We start from the raw sequence: 17944 nt of genomic DNA on the forward strand, positions 1-17944 counted from the left end.
CACGGAGCAGCTGGTAGTTTCGAACCGCTGACCTTAAGGTTCGCAGCCCGATTCGTAACCACTACACTACCAGAGCTCCTTTCGCGACCCTATACCGACTATAAAATCTTTACAGGAGCAGACAACCTCTTCTTTCTCCTGTGGAGCAGCTGATAGTTTTGATCCACCAACCTTGTGGTTAGCAGCCCAACGCTTACCCAACAGCTCCACCACGGTTTCTTATTCTGACTCACAGTAATGCATAAGACCGAACAGAACTTCCTCATAGAGTTTCTACGGCGGAAAATCTTTAGGGACGCAGCCTGACGTGTCTGTCTCCTGCGGAGTAGCTGGTGAGTTCAAACTGTCAACTTTTCAGTTAGCTGTCAAGTACTTAACTACTGCATCACCAGGACTCTTTGACATGAAACCAGAAATCCTTTATTTGTATTGTCACAGTCTGAGATTATGACTCTAACAATGGCAGTCAAGCTTACCTAGGTATAAGAAAGGACCAGTCACTCATCTGCTAGTTTGTCATATCATGGTGGCTTGTATGTTGCTTATGAACAGCAGTGTAACATTTGTCAGTACCAGAATACTGTTCACTTATGAAAGGTTACCCACTGAAAACCTTATGAAATGCAATGGAACAATGTCTGATATAGAGCCGGAGGATGAGCCCCTTAGGCTGGAAGGCAAGCAAAATACGACTGGGGAAGAGCTGCCTCCTCAAAGCAGAATTGACGTTAAATAACATGGATGGAACAAAACTTCCAGGACCTTCATTGACTGACGGGGTACAACTCAACATGAGAAGAAATAGCTGCAAACATTCATTAATCATCGGAACATAGAATGTACTAAGTACAAACCTAGAAAAGTTGGAAGTCTCCAAAATTTAAGTGAAATGCATAAAAATCATTGCAAAGAATGGGAATTACAGAAGATTTAATTGAGCTCATGCAGAACCTGTACACAGAGCAGGAGGAAGTCATTTAAACAGAACAAGGGGTTACTGCCAGGTTAAAATCAGGAAACATTTGAGTCAGGATTATATTCTTTCACCATACTTATTCAATCTGTATTCTGAGTAGATGATCCAGGAAGCTAGACTATATTAGGAAGAATCAAGCATCAGGATTGGAAGAAGGTTAAATTAAAATATGTGATATGCAGATGACTCAACCTTGCTTGTTGAATATGAAGCACTTACTGATGAACATCAAAGTATAGCCTCCAGTATGGATTACATCTCAATAATAATAATAAAAAAATCCTCACTACTGGACCAATAAATAACATCATGATAACAGAAAAAAAGACTGAAGTTGTCAAAGATTTCATTTCACTTGGGTCCACAATCAACGCTCAGAGAAGCAGTAGCCAAGAAAACAAAGGACATATTGCATTGGGCAAATCTGCTACAAAAGACCTCCTTAAAGTGTTAAAGAACAAATATGCACCTGACCCAACCCAAGGAGTTTCCTCATATGCATGTAAAAGCTGGACAAAGAATAAGAACATCAAAGGAGATCTGATGCCTTTAAATTATGGTGTTGGCAAAGAATATTGAAAATACCATGGACTGTTAGAACAACAGTCAATGGTTGTTGTTAGGTACTATGAAGTCTGTTCCAACTCATAGCGACCCTACATGCACCTTAGCCTGCTCTTGTACCATCCTCACAATTGCTATGCTTCAGTCCATTGTTGCAGCCTCGGTGTCAATCCATCTTGTTGAGGGCCTTCCTCTTTTTCACGGACCATCTACTTCACCAAGTATGATGTTCTTTTCCAGGGATTGGTCCCTCCTAGCTTCTAAGGAGCATCCTGACTGTACTTCTTCCAACACAGATGTATTTGTTGTCCTGGTGTGGCACTGTAGGATAAGCACTGGACTGTTAACCACAAAGCTGGCAGTTCAAACACACTAGCTGCTCCTCAGAAACCCTATACGGGGTTGCTATGAGTCACAGCCAACACAAAGCCACTTAACCAAGAAACAAATAAATAAAGCATTTGTCCTCTTACTTTTTTCCCTAAAACTCCACCTAAAATAGTTTTTAAAACCTAGGCTCTTCTCTAATATTTTAGTTATATATTTAATACTTTTATGTGATCAGTTTAAATAATGGTGTGACACTGTAGGATAAGCACTGGACTGCTAACTGCAAGATCAGTGTTCCGTGGGAGAGAGATGGGGCTTTCTGCTCCCATAAAGATTTACAGCCTCGGAAACCCTGTACAGGGTCGCTATGAGTCGGAATCGACTCCACGGCACATAACCACCATCACTATAGTACAAACAGGAACAAGAGATCTGAACTTTGATTCCCTAAAAACTGAATACCCCTTGGCAAGTCTTTAAGGACCTTTACGGGTTTGCACACACCAGTTTGAAGATCCCTGGATTAAACTGACTATTATGGATTGGACTCCTGGTGGGGCACTGTAGGATCAGCACTAGACTGCAAACCATAAAGTCAGAAGTTCAAACCCACCAGCTGTTTCTTGGAAACCCTATATAGGGTTGCTATGAGCAGGAACCAACTTGATGGCACTTAACAACAACAACGATTGAGTCTCTACTACCCACAAAGTACTATGATAGGTAGTTGACAAACTCATATTACTGGTAGTCTGAACAACCCTATGTGATCATCTTCATTTTATAAATGAGGAAGCCTCTAACGGTTAAATGATTTGCCCAAAGCTTTACAGCTAGTAACTGTCAGAGTACGGATCTGAAGTCAAGTTGGACTCAAAGCTCTTATTATCAATCACACTGTGCCCACCCCCCACCAGCAAATCTTTCTTACCTTTAGAACATCAGTGGGGTTAGCTATAGTAGAAGATATCACTCCTGACACCACCCCGCAGATCATATTAATTAGAAGAGTTTCATCTGTAAAAAAGAAGGGAAAAAAATAAAAATAAAAACATTAAAGGTCTGTGGGTGTTAAGTCCCAGCCATCCGAGGAAGAAAACCTTAGGCATAGAGATGGCCTGAGAAATAAACTACAACGCTAATGAAAATAAAGAAACACAAATATACCTAGATCCCAAAATAGCACTGAGGTTTATAAACATTATAAAATATCAATCATGATTTCAAAAGCATATTATTTCTAAAGGTCACTTGAGCAAGTCCTACACATCTATGTACTTGCTAATATCCCACATAAATTTAGAATTTGATATTTCCCCTTCAAACATTTCAAAAAGTTTTTTTTAAAAAAACACACTTTTTTCTGTCTTTTCTCCCCCTAGGGAAACATCAACTCTTAAGACTCAGACACTAGATATTAAAAGATAAATTCTTATGTATAATAGAACAAATTTTGACTGCCTTTGATCTATCTAATTCTCTACTGATTTACAGAAGGCTTCTGTAGTCAAATGGGAAAAACCAGTCATTTGGAACTAAATCTCCTCAGTAAGAACAAAGAAACCACAGAACATATTGTTCTACAGTGAAATCTCAATCTTCACCACTCCTCCTCACCATGAGGAACCTACAAATAGAAACTAAGTAAACACAAGTAAAAAGTCTACAAAAGGAAATTATTTTAGAAAAATCCTTCATGTTCCTTAAAGAGACTCCAGGGAAAGTTGATTTAGGACAATAAAGTGATGCAAAGGACATCACTAACCAAAAGGCTTTCCAGCTGTCCCCAACCATCCAGCTGCCCCAGGCTTGCAATGAACTAACCATTTAATAGAGTTGTTGTTGTTGTTGTTGTTGTTATGTGCCCTGGAGTTGATTCCAACTCATAGCGACTATGTACAGGATTTCCAAGGGTGTAAATCTTTACGGGAGCAGAACGCCTCATCTTTCTCCCGCAGAACAGCTGGTAGTTTCGAACGGCTGACCCTGAGGTTCGCAGCCTGATTCGTAACCACCACTACGCTATTAGAGAGATGTAAATGCTGCAGCATCAAGTAGAGACACATATTGAGGGCACTCAGTGCGGGGAAGGTGGCCCCAGGTATATCAGAATCTAGACCTTTGTAGCCTAAAATTGATTCTACGGGGAAAAACATATCAAAATTAGCAGTTAGAGAATTTACTATAATTGAAATACACTTGCTGCTGAAATTGACATTCATTTTTTCTGAACAAGAACCATGTTCCCTCTAGAATGGAAAGAATTTTTGTTGTTGTTGTTTTCAATGCTGGAAAAAGGAACAAACTTGAAGAACAGTTCCCATATATTCCTGCTGCAAGAACTTCGCCCAAATCAACACAAGCATACTTTATCTTTGCAATAACTACCAGCCATCCTCAAGCACCCTGTAATTAAACTAAGCATGGTTTCAGTAATCTCTTTGAGTATCACTCCAAAAGAGAGGGAGGAGGTCTATACTTACTGACCTTCCAAACGCTCTACAAATAATCGTTTCAAGCTCTGGTAAATGCCAATTTTAATGGTGCCATATGATGCCTGTCTTAGTAAAGCAGGGGCAATTCTGCCAAAAAGAAAGAAAGAAAGAAAAGTCAATTATACTTGGTATACATCTACCGACTATATCATTTCCATTGCTCACCTCAACAGCAGAATATGCATTTTTTTTCAAGCATTTATGGAACATTCATGAAGACAGACCATAACCTGGGTCTTAAAAACAAACCTAAATCAACTGAGAAGAATTGAAATCATACAGAGTATGTTCTTCAATCATAATGGAATCAAACTAGAAATCCGTCAGAAAAACAAGATCTTCACACACTTGGAAATTAGACAACCTATGTCTAAACAATCCATGCATTAATAAAAAAAGAATCAATTAGCCAAACAACAGATAGGTATGTAGGGGGAACAACAAAACTAGTGAGGTATACACACCATAGAATGGTCAACCATTCAAGATCAAAAGGGCAGCGTTTACCTAAGGACAAAATTCAGAAGGTCGAGGTGGTGGGGGGAGAATGAAAACAAGAAACACAGGGACCAAGTGGGATATGTGATGTTACACCGAAGGGATTACAATCATTGAGATTAAACAAAATGTATGATTTGTGGAATATAAAACTGATCATCTGCCCTGTAAACCTTCACTCAATTCATAATAAAAAAGTTTAAAAAAAAAAAAAAAGAACCAAATGAAACGTCAACATATTAAAACATGTGAGATGCAACCAAAGCAGTGCTGAGAGGGAAATTTATGGCATCAAATGCTTACATTAGAAAACAAGAAAAGCCATAAATCAGTAATTTAAGTACCTGCCTTAAGAAACTAGAAAAAGGGCAAAATAAAACCAAAGTAAGCAGAAGGAAGGAGATAACAAAAAGCATAAATTAATAAAATTTAAAATCAGAAAATATAGAAATCAATGAAACAAAAAGCTGACTCTGAAAAAAAATTAAATCAATTGATAAGTGTATAGCAAGACTCTAAGATAAAAAAAAAAAGAAGACACAAACCACTAATGTAAGGAAGTAGCAAAGGGCTGCAACTACAAATCCTGCAGCGATTAAAATGACAAAGGAACATTATAAATAATTTTATTCTCATAAATTCACTGACTTGCAAGAAACAGACTAACTTCGCAAAAACCACCAACTACCAAAACTTAAGAGTCCTGGAGGAAGGGAGAATCTCCACTGAGTAGTCCAATCTGTCCGGGTGGGGCTGATGAAAGGAGATACGGATAGGTCTCTTGTGATACAATAGTGAATAATTGTTATCAGGACTGATTGTGAGGGTTGAAAATGTAAAGGTAGATGTTTTGTAGAAAAAGGAGGGGAGTGACTGACTTTGCAGTCTAGGAGCGGAGGTCCCTGGGACCATCAAGGGAGAAGAGCGGAGAGTGGGACCCTATCCAGAGAAGCAGTGATGCCAAAGATGGTGGCAGAGACAATGATGTGGAGAGATGGAGTGGCTGGGGACTTAAGACTCAGAGAGGGAGAGGGGCTGTGTGCTGAAGACTGGGGGGCAGGCTTGCAGGGTATACCCTTTGGTTGGTTGATGATGTATGGAGAGTATTGTAACCATGGCAATGAAACGATATATGATAGGATGAATGTAAAGCTAATGTTCTCCCATGTAAACTGTCATATAATTCACAATAAAAAAAAAAAAAGAAAGAAAAACTTAAGAGTCCTAGTGTGATGCTGTAGGATAAGCACTGGATTGCTAATTGCAAGGTCGTTGGTTCAAAACCACTAGCTACTCCTTGGAAACCCTATACAGGGTCACTATGAGTCAGAACAGACTCTATAGCACTTAACAATAACAACAACCAAAACTCAACAGGGATGAAAATGACTATCTGATTCATTCATCTTACAATCATTAAAGAAACAGAATCCACAATTTTAAAACTCCTAAAAAACGAACTTCAAGGTCCAGATCATTTTACTAGGGAATTCTACATAACACCATATTAACACCGTTTCTATATATTCTCTTTCAGAAAAGTGAAGTGGGAACCCTAATACCAAATCCAGGCAAAGACTACAAAAAATGAAAATGACAGATTAGTCAGTATCTCTCAAGATTTTAGATGGAAAAAAAATCCTCAATAACATATTAGCAAATGGGGTCCAGCGACATATACAAAGAATTCTATACTACTACCCACCCTGGTGTGCTAATGCGTCAGACTGCAAAGCCGTTTGAACTGCAAGGTCGGTGGTTCATGCTCACCAGCTGCTCCTTGGAAACCCTATACAGGGTTGCTAGGGTCGGAACCAACTCAACGGTACTTAACAACAACTCACCTCATGGGAGCACAGTGGCTCTGTAGGATAAGTAAGGGACTGCAAACTACAAGTTCAATAGCTGGAGCCTACCAGCCACTCTGGAAAAGATTTACAACCTTGGAAACCCTTTACCGGGTGGCTCTTGGGTCAGAATGACTCAACAGACCTTAACAACAACAGCAACAACAACAACCTACCTCATAAGGAATTTTTTTTTTTTTTAATCAACTTGTTTCCTACCTGTTGCAGACCCATCTTTATACCATCAATAAGGACGTACTGGAACCAAGATCTCACCCTATTTAAATTCTGTTTATAAACTGGAGGCATTTCTCACTCATGCCTCCCTTGTTGGTATTGTTAAGTGTCATCCAGTCGGTTCCATTTCATAACGACTCTGCATAGGGTTTCCAAGGCTGTAAATCTTTACAGGAGCAGAAAACCTCATCTTTCTCCTGCAGAGTGGCTGGTGGGTTCAAACTACTGACCTTATGTTTAGCAACCCACTACACCACCAGCACCCCTTTGATAAAGTATAGAAATACAAAAGGGGTTGATGTTGGAAGGAGGTGAGCAGTAAAATGAAGCTTATGCAGACGTGAATCTCTCATTTCAAAATACCAAAAGACACAGACCTGTTTAACACAACATACTAAACAATACTTTAAAATGTTGTTGCTGCTAAGTGCCATTGAGTGGGTTCCCACTACCCTGTTCAGGGTTTCCAAAGCTTTAAAGCTTTGAGGGAACAAAAAAGCCTCATCTTTCTCCTGTGGAGCAGCTGGCAGGCTCAATCCGTGCACCTCGTGGTTTAGTGCTTATCGTATGGAGCCATTGTGCTCCCACTTTAATACAGATTTAGGAAATATAGAAAAGCAAGCTCTACACCATGAAAGCAATAACCTACCATTTTGCAGAATCATATTTTAGGAGTTATAAATAAATATAAATAGGAAGACAGTCAGTGGCGGCTCAGACAGGATTAAGACATGATGACTGAATATGCAGATTTCTGATTTTACAAAAGTATCATGTGATTATGTTGATAAAAGAACAAGGTGAAACAGACAATCCATGAATCCCTTACATGTAGCTTCAGGATGTATTATTTGATTTTTTTTTTTTTTTTTTGCCCTACAACTTTTATCTTCTGCGGGAGAAAGATGAGGCTTTCTGCTCCCATAAAGATTTCCAGCCTCAGAAACCCTATGCAGGGTTGCTCTGAGTCAGAACCAACTCCATGGCACATAACCACCACCACAACTAATGAAATTGATGTCCTTTCCTCTGAGTACATAAACTGGCAGTCGAGACACAGGGCTAGCCTAGGAATTTGGCAGCAGATAAACTGCAAACTGGACAATAACCCACAAATGGATGGTTAATCAAAAGTTGGACCAAAAAAAAAGGGGTGGGGGGTTACCTGACAGTGTCTCTCTCATTCTACATTTTCTGTTTGAACTGACAAAATTGTATCTCTTTAAAAAGGAAATTTTTATGAGAAGTTCAGTATTTGCCAACTTAAGAGGAAAACCAAAGAAACAAAGACAATGGCTATTAACAATGGCGATCAAAGACCTTCATGCTGCAGTGATATATATACCTTCCATTGTAAATGTCTCACAGATAGCCAGATAAACACAAAATCCAAAGCTCCAGTCTTGCAAACAGGTGAACTAGAAACTGGCACACCAATACTGAATTACAGCTTCAAATGGTGACTAGGAAGGACACAAACTGAATTATGGCTTACTAATAGGCTAAGCACCGGACTGCAGACCATAAAACAGGTGGTTGAAAGACACCAGTCGTTCCTCATAAACCTTACACAGGGTTGTTATCAGTTGGAACTGACTCAATGGCACACAACAAAAACACAACATTCCAATAACTGCCAATACTTGGTGAGGTACCTCTCCACATATGGTTTGGCATTATACGACTTTATGAATCTCCAGCCCAAATAAAGCTAGCTAATAGACTTTTTAAAAATTCTATTCATGATATAAGGAAAGAATCCAACCTTACCCTGAATACAGAGCCAACACACCTTCTTCTTTATAAATTCGGAATAAGGCATGAAACATCCCTCTATATTTTATCTCTTTGAAACGGACATCGATGCTTTGGCCTTGCACTTGAAGTCTTGTCTTAGTAAGGTCCACGGGAAAAGTTCCTATTTAAAAACACTCATTTAGAAGTATTTCCAAAGAGTAATAGTTAAATTTCAGCTGGACTGAAGCGACTTTTGAAAGGTAAGACAAAATCCTTTTTATAGCACACAGAAGACATCTGTGTAAAATGGACTCTACTGTATCCATGTAGCATGATGTGAGCCACAGCATAACGGAAACTGTAACGCAGAAAGGTACTTCAAGAAGGTTCTAATACCATTCACAAGAACTTCAATTTTGTTTAATTTCATCTGTAATATACAATGTGGTATTGATCTTGGTCTCTCCCCCTTGCCATACCATCTCCAGCATCCTCACCTTTCTCTTAGAAAATTTCCCCAAACTTTGACAGAGATAGGCAAGAAGGGCTACCTGCCCCAGCTACTATAGTGACTACAAAGTTTTGATCGGTTTTATCCATTAATAAGAAACAAGCAGTTCCTTCATATTATAAAAGAGAATAGTCAAGTTCTATTTGGTGCTACTCAATCTCGTTCCTTAGGTAATGCAGGACTACTACCAGCACAGCGCTTGTGGAAAAGTTAAAAACAAAAACAATGTTATTTCTTTAGCATGCATTTCTTTTCCCTTAAAAAATATTATGGCAAAATATATGTAGCATTTGCCATTTTAGAGGGTTTTAAGTGTCCAATTCAGGGACATTCATTATATTCACCATGATGTAATAGTGCTACCCATTTCCAAATGTTTCCTTCCATTACCCTACACAGAAACTCATACCCTTCAGTAATAACTTCCCATTTCCCTCTTCCCATAGCTCCTGGTTGTTGTTGTTGTTAAATGCCATCGAGTCAGTTCTGACCCATAGCGACTCTGTATAGGGTTTCCGAGGAGTAGCTGGTGAGCTTGAACCACCGACCATGCAGTTCAAACCAACCTTGTAGTCCAGCACATTAGCCTGCAGCACCACACCAGGATTCTTATAGCCCCTGGTGGTGGTGGTGGTGGTTATGTGCCATGGAGTTGGTTCCAACCCATAGCGACCCTGTACAGGGTTTCCGAGGCTGTAAAATCTTTACGGAAGCAGAAACCTCATCTTTCTCCCACAGAACAGCTGGTAGTTTCGAACTGCTGACTTTGTGGTTCACAGCCCGATTTGTAACCACTGCGCTACCAGAGTTCCTTGTAGACACTAATAAAATCATATATGTAAACATTTCCCTATTCTAGATAATTCATGTAAGTGGGAGCCTATGATGTTTGTTCTTTTACATATTACTTGGTCAGACAGCTTTATTTCACTCAGCATGTTTCCACAAGAGTGGGCAATATTTCGTTCTGTTATATATAAGATCTCCATGAGTCTGACGTGACTCCATTTATCATGCATTTTTTAACATATTTCTTCAATTACGTGCTTTAAATGTATCTCTCTCATTATGTCAACACATAGAATGGTTATTCCATTGACAAAATATGCGTCAAGGAATATTTTGAAGGTCTACAAGGTAACAAGATGATTAAGTAGCTTTGGTCACTGATGACATGGATGTCACAATACCAGAATATATGCCGAGCAAGTCAACCAAAAAAATGGATGGATTGTCAAGGAAACATACAATTTAGAAGATGGGGAACAAAACTGTCCAAATATTTCAAAATAAAAATAAGAGAGAAGAGTTCATGAATTTGTTTTTCTTCTAAAATGGAACAGACGTTTAAAAAAAAGGCGTTTGGATACTTACTAAGGAACTTATAAATAACTTCACAGAGAGATTTGTTGTTGTTAAGTGTTGTTGAGTCAGTTCTGACTCATAGTGACCCTGTACAGGGCTTCCGAGGAGTGGCTAGTGGGTCTGAACCACTGACCTTGTGGTCAGCAATCCAGTGTTTATCCTGCAGCACCACACTGAGTCCAGAGAGAGATGATTAATACATAAATATAGTAGAAATCGCTATTGTATCCAACTCCTTCTATACTTCCCTGAATATTACTTAAGCTTGGTAATTAACAAAATGATTAGAATAATCAAAAATTAAAAAAGCTTTCTGAATTGGACTTCCTTGCTTCACTTACTTTATCACGATAGTATCGTCTCAGAAAATATGACTTGATGGCTTTGAGACAATAACCTTTTAAACAAATAGGGTGAACTTCTTTTTCTTTAGTTTTCACAAAAAATAACTGTCATGGTTAGCTACCATTTACACCATAAAGCGTAGATTTGTCAACTTTCACATTCTTACCAAACTCAGCAACGATAGAGGCAAGGCCGCCATATACAAAGGGTTTCCAATTCAGACCAGACATCTCATGGCTTACAGTGGTACTTTTCTGGTGCTATAAATAAACATAAATCAGAACAAGGCACAACGGTGAAGAGCATTTGTTAGTGTCTGATCATATAATTTATACCAACAAAACTGACAAAACAGATGCAGAGGAAAAACCTTACCAATTGTGATGACACAAAATGGGGCCTCCTGTCTTAGGTACTGGAGAACCATGAGTTTGTACTCTACTGCCATTCTGTGGGACAGGCATGGGATTTCACTCAAACCTTTTGGCCTTCCTTCTCTCTACTTTTAGTGTTATCCCATCTCCACCCAAAGAAAAGGCCCAGTCCATCCAACACACTCAACTTAGACATTCAACTAGACAATTCTAAGTGAAGGAACCAGGAGTTCAAATGATATAGGCTGAAGCAATCTCATAAAAGCAATTGATAGCATTGAATTAGCTTGATTCAAATGCAAAGCACTAGCTTACATGTACCTTCTCACTCTTAATCTCATCTCTCCACTAAATTTTAGGGTTTTAGTTGATCTAGCTACTCCCAACGTGTCCCCACTACACCCAGGCTAAATTAAGTCCTTCTTCAATCTTCCTTCTAGTCCCAACAGAAACGTTAACAATCTGATGTCTTTCTTCTCTTCTGACATTTACCATACATCTACCTAATTGATCTCCTTTTCCTTCTCATACAATCTGAAAACACATACATGTAAATACTGCTGTTGTGTTTTTTAATGTCTTGATTCTTTAATAGTAGTTTCTGTTCCCCTTCCCCCATTAGACCTATCATTTTTCATCATCTCAGCATTTTCCTCTGTTTCTACCACTCCCAGCTCTCTCTCTCTTGTGGACTTACTTTTTCCTATAGCTCTGGCCTTTAGGCCAGTGCTTCCAGATTTTAGTGTGCACCAGAATCACCTAGAAGGATTATAAAAATATAAATTACCAGGCCACATCTCCAGAGTTTCTGATTGGTGGTATGGGTCTTGCCCTGATAATTTGCATATTACAAGATAATGCTGCCACTTCGGTTGTAAGAACCACTGTTCTTGGCTTATCTACTGAACCCTAGTCTAGCGGAATATAATCCTTCCTTAGGATGGACTCTTGGATTTCTTTTAAATATTCCTTTTCCAGAGCTTCACAATACGTCTATTTCTGAATTTCAAAAGCAACTTCAAGTGGCTTTATGGTCAGGAATAAAAGACTCTGAAGTCACACTGGCTAGCTTCAAATCCTGACACTACAAGCTCTGTGACCTTGAGCAAATTACTTAACCTCTTTGTGCCTCTGTTTCCTCAACTCTAAAATGAGAATAATATAATAAAAATGGTATCAGAGGATTATTGTGAAAATTAAATATCTAGAAAAGTGATTGACACCTAGCTTAATAATGGTACCTATTATTGCTACAATTTTGAAAACTCAAGTGTCCAAATTTATATCTTAACAGATATTTAACACTTAAATACCCCCACCTGCCCAACATGAGGGTTCGCACCATTGAGTTACAGTCTGTTTATAAGGGAGATAACGTTTTGCTTTGTTTCAACATAAGGAATTCTCTGTAACCGAGCACAGAAGAACAGATTTCTAGAGAGGGCAGTAAACTTGCAGGCGAATGTTTTAGTTACAGGGCACAAAACTACTTATAGGAAACTTCCTTTCAATATAATGTGATCAGCAGTCCATTCGATATGCAGACTGTAGAATCCATAGCCCTTTTGGAGGAAAAGTTGTTGAAAGAAATTCTATAAAAGCAAAATAGGAATTTAAAAAAAAAGAAAACAGAGCCTAAACCCACTGAGTCAATTTAGACTCATAATGACCCTATAGGACAGAACAGAATTGCTCTGTAGGCTTTCCAAGGCTGTGTAATCTTTACAGAAGGAGACTGCCACATCTTTCTTCCGAGGAGCAGCTAGTGAGTTGGAACCAGTAACCTTTCAGGTAACACATGAATGCTTACTCACTGTGCCAATATCATCTGCAGTCTGAAATAAGAGTCTTGAGTACTAAAAATTGTCTTATCAATTTTTCGGCCATGCCCATATGTTAACATTTGAAATGACAGAATTACATGACACAGAGGAGAGCAGGCAAGAAAAAGCAAGGGTGGTGGTATATGCCCTTTTTGAGTTTCAGGGAAAAAATGAACTCTTCATTCAGCAATTTAGATTTCCCAGAAAATGTAAATGTTTCAGACTGCTGCTGCTGTGTTTCTCGCCAAAGTGTTCTCTTTATGACTTCTTTCAACCCTTCTCATTACAGAGAAAGTCTCTTTCAGAGCTTTAATACTGGCTACACCCCAAACCCACTGCTCTCTCCAGTCAATTTTGACTATAGCATTTCCAAGGTAATGATCTTTATAGAAGCCAACTGCCTTATCTTTCTCCTGATGGATTCAAACCAATGACCGTTTAGTTAGCAGCTGAGCACTTCAACCACTGTACCACCAGGGTTTCTTAGTAACCGCTACCAACCTTACAATAAGGAAGATGTGTCCAGGGTTCAAAGAGCAATATTAAACCAGAGAAAGGCAGGGGGTAGGGCCAAACGGGTAACAGAAGGGCCATTCACTGAATCTTGGGTCAGTTCATCAGCCAGGTGGTTGGTTCTCTAATAAAGTTTTCAATATTGTGGGTTAAATGAAATAAAGACACCGGGAGCCTTTTTATCAGCTAAATGTATTTAATTTAAAGGACTGCCTGTTATGAAATTGAGGAGTCCTGGTGGCATGGTGGTCTATACATTGGGCTGGTAACCACAGGGTCAGTGGTTTGAATCCACCAGCCGCTCCTTGAGAGAAAGACAAGACTTTCTGTTCCCATAGAGATTTGAGCCTCAGGAAAAGCAAAGCAAAACAAAACAAACCTATACATGATTGACTGCTATGAGTCAGAACCGACTCAATAACATACAACATTATAAAATTGTGTACTTTCTACTCTCAGAGCATTAAAATATAATACCTCACCTGTACGAAATGAGGGCAACAGCAGTTGGCAGATGATTTAGTTTAGTGTCCTTACTTGACAAATCAACACTAACTACCGTATACTTGTGCCCCGTCTCCACACTTTAAATTGTATTGGTCCACCACTACCATCAAGGAGCTCTGGTAGCGTAGTGGTTACGAATCGGGCTGCTAACCTCAGGGGCAGCAGTTCAAAACTACCAGCTGTTCCATGGGAGAAAGATGAGGCTTTCTGCTCTCGTAAAGATTTACAGCCTCGGAAACCCTGTACAGGGTCGCTATGAGTCGCCTCTTTCCCCCCATCTGATAGTAAAATCCTTGCCCTCCAAGTTAGAAGAGCTTCATTTTATGAAGAAGCCCTATGTCACCTTGGATTAGGTCTGATTGATACAATCCTTCCTGATACTGACCCCAAAATCTGCCTTTTTTAATTTTCACTCATTCTTTGAAGGCAATATTGAAAAGGTTTATTCTTCTCCCGTAGAGGAGTCCTTGAAATATTTAAAGATAGTTATCACATCTTTCTTCAGCCAAATATCCACAATGTTTCTCATTCTCCCTATTATCCTCCAATGACTAGAGGTGGAATTTGAAGTTTATTTTCGGGAATTATATCACCCTGTTGAATCATTAAGCTGTCAGCTAACATCTCCGAATCTTTTACATAAGGCTATGTACGCACGATGTTAATGCCTCACCTATTTCACAGTTTATCCCTTATCTTAATCGTAGTTGTTAAAAAAAAAAAAGAGCAAGAGAGAGACTAGAATGAGGTTTAGTTCTTCTATTTGCCTCCATGTTATTTATTTCATCTCCTAATTATCTAAGAATCTTGAAGGCAGACACCAGGCTCTACAATACCTTTTGTCACCCTCATAATAGTTTGCAAGGAGGTGGATAGACATTCATTAAGTGGTTGGTTTTCCAATATGGTGTACTTTACCCAAATATTCAGCCTGCATGTAAAAGAAAGGTAACTTGCTGGACCTGACCTACACATGCCCTGATCCCCAGAGATTCTCTGCCTACTAATCCCCTTTCCTTGATTTGGCTGCAAAGAATTACTTATGTAAAATATTACAATCCCTCTCAAAATGATTGTGACTTGTGGGGAATAATCCCAGCTATGAGAAAAAGGAAAGAAGTCTTATCAAAGTTAAAATAGAAAGGACTTAAATATTTTTATTATATAAAGAAGCCAATAAAAAATGTCTTCAAAATGCAGATTATTCTGAAGATCTGAATAAGGAAAATGATAGCCTACAAATGAGAATAAGAATGTCCTAAAATGCAAACTACATAACCCTGTTATTACTCAAAAGTTCCGGCCAGTAAAACATGGGTACCTTTCTTGCTTTCTCTTAAGAGAAAGAAGAGACATGAGTGATTCTCATATTTAGGAGGTAACACAGAAGAGCCAAACAAAAATATGCTATGGGTATAATCACCACGTCAAAACAACAACAAAACCCAACAAAGCAAAAGCAAAAGCAAAAACTCACACCATATGTTGCAGCCCCATGACAATGTTTATCATTCAAGGAGATGGGGAGGGTGGGGGTAAAAGTTCTATGAAATAAAATACTTGCCTTTCAAGAGCTTATACTCTGGTGGAAGAAATCAAAATAGTTCATCAGAGAAAAAGAGACAATCAATATGGCCTTGAATACTTTGAAATGGCTTAGGGAAATGGGAACACGTCAAATGGGCCTTGACAGAGGGCAGGCAGAACATGGATTGGTATAGATGAGGGGGAGGAAAGGGAAACAGAATAACCAATGACAAGAATGGGGGAACATGCGTAGCACATGGAGGCAGGCATCAGTATGTTTTTTGCTGAGAAGGAAAAGAGCCAGTTTAAGTGAAACAGACAATTTGCTTGTCTGAATGAAACAGTATCAGACAAGAAATGTACAAGCAGCAGCTTATGCTGAAAGGCTTGAAACCAACTGGCTAAACAGGAAAGGGACTCCAAAAAATTCACATCCATGTTAGCCTAATAGGATGCAACAAGCACAAGGAAAAGCCTGGAACCGTATCTTAGGATGGTAGAAAACAAAGCAGGGTGAGGTTTCAGATGAACAGAAATGAGCACGCAAAGAAACTTGATGATGGAGGCAATGAAAGGGAGGGAAGACTTTATGATGATTCTAAGCATCCCTGTTATTGTTTGTTGTTAAGCGCTGTCGAGTCATTTCCGACTCCTAGTGACCCTGATAGGGTTTCCAAGGAGCACTTGCCATGTTAGAACCACCAACCTTGTGGTTCGCAGTCCAGTGCTTATCCTTCAGCGCCACACCAGGACTCAAAAGCATCCCTAGTCTGGGGGATAAAAAGGAATCATTGACAGAAAACTGTAAATGTCCCTCCTGTTACCTTGCCTGAGAGATTCCTTCATGTTTGGTAATGATTGTCACCCCAGTTAAATAACTGAACTGCATTTTACTAGATGCCTTCAATGTCTCAACCTCAGGAGTGGCAGGGGGAGAAACTGCAGGGGACATCCTCTTTCAACAGCATCCCTCATACTAATACAATGGAGGTGTTTGCTTACTCCGCTTACAATCACAGCCGCCGTTGCAAACTTCACCCTTAGAAAAATTAGGATTATTCCAGGAAAGATACCCATTCACCCTCTGGGTAGCCGGATCTTGCCAGTTCCACAGCTGTCAGAGCGAGTGCGTAGAGACAAGGGAGGCGCCTGAAGAAGGCGGCCTCCCAGGGGGGTCGAGAAGCTGGGTTCAATCGAAGAAGTAAAACCACCGATGCCAGGAGAGTGAAAGACAGGGAAGGGGCTCAGCTGAGGGGAGAGAGAGACCAAAGGACCGTTAAGCCCCTCCCAGGCCGGGAACCAGGCCAGCCGGGCCCCGAGCGGCGCGGCCTGGCGCGGCCCAGCCCCGCTCCCCAGCCTGGAAGTCCAGGCGCAGCCCCCTCACCTGCTCGAGCTCATCGGATGACTGGGAAACTGAGGATCCCACAGTCGGAAACACCACCGCAACACCAACCCGGAAGCATTGAGACCAGCGGAAGTAATCAAGGCGTTGCCTGGGCAACACTGTCACAGGCATCCCAACTCCACCTCCTTTAAGCCTAAAAAGAAGGCGCGAAGTGAGAGGCGGAAACCACCAAGTGCAAAGAGGGATAGAATAGTAGGTCTGGCCTAGGGATGCCAAGGCCTAGAGAGGGCACCCTACTTTCCCAAAGCCCAGGGAGAAGGAGCTAAAGTGTGAGGATCTGGCAGTATCTGCAGTTCTCAGGCTCACCAGTGGGGGCTGACAGACTTGTCTCCTGGGCACCAAGCTTCCTACTCCCCAGGGGCGCACACTAGTGTTAGAAGAGGGGTGGGTCAGAAGAAAAGGGATAGGGGAGCGGGGACAACTGGTGTGATGGGATGGAGCGCCCTGAGTGCTCACAGCCCGGAAAAAGTAGGGAAACTGGGAGTGGGGGTTGCAAAGAGCTTGAGACCACAATGGGAAATAAGGGGAAGAGGGGTAAGCAGTATTAGTGAGGTGCCTGAAGGCAGAAAAAAGAAAAAAAAAAACAAAGCTCAGTAACACCTGCTAGGTGTCCAAGCTAAGTGACCGACGAGTTAGACTCCGGACATTGTGCTTGATAAAGTCGAGGGTCAACAAAAAAGAGGAAAACCCTCAATGAGAGGGATTGATACAGTGACTGCAAAAGTGTGCTCAAACACAAGGAATGTGCGGATGGTGCAGGCCCAGGTAGCCTTGCCGTTGTGCATAGAGGATCTCTATGAGACAGAATGGATTCTCATAGGCAGCCAACAACCACATGTATTCAAAGCTCATGGTTTAATCAGAAACTGCAGTTGAGAGAAAAAATTAGT

General features: G+C 40.2%; 1 protein-coding gene across 3 annotated transcripts in view; it reads right to left on the reverse strand.

Moving 5' to 3' along the window:
• SLC25A14 (solute carrier family 25 (mitochondrial carrier, brain), member 14) overlaps positions 1-17120 on the reverse strand; it is a 42844-nt gene extending 25724 nt beyond the window's left edge. Inside the window, exons 1-6 of one of the 3 annotated variants that reach the window (XM_006862827.1) lie at positions 17034-17120; positions 16661-16897; positions 11072-11165; positions 8718-8865; positions 4358-4452; positions 2802-2887 (exon numbers count right to left, since the gene is read on the reverse strand). In XM_006862827.1, coding sequence (XP_006862889.1) covers positions 2802-2887; positions 4358-4452; positions 8718-8865; positions 11072-11165; positions 16661-16726 — 489 coding nt within the window. In that variant the 5' untranslated portion in view covers positions 16727-16897; positions 17034-17120. Of the gene's footprint in view, positions 1-2801; positions 2888-4357; positions 4453-8717; positions 8866-11071; positions 11166-16651; positions 16898-17033 lie in introns of all 3 variants that reach the window. The other 2 variants (XM_006862826.1, XM_006862828.1) reach the window with 2 other exon arrangements.
• Between the last annotated feature and the right edge of the window lie 824 nt (positions 17121-17944).

Source organism: Chrysochloris asiatica, unplaced genomic scaffold (genome assembly GCF_000296735.1).
Source record: "Chrysochloris asiatica unplaced genomic scaffold, ChrAsi1.0 scaffold00051, whole genome shotgun sequence".
NCBI classification, from domain to species: Eukaryota; Metazoa; Chordata; class Mammalia; order Afrosoricida; family Chrysochloridae; genus Chrysochloris; species Chrysochloris asiatica.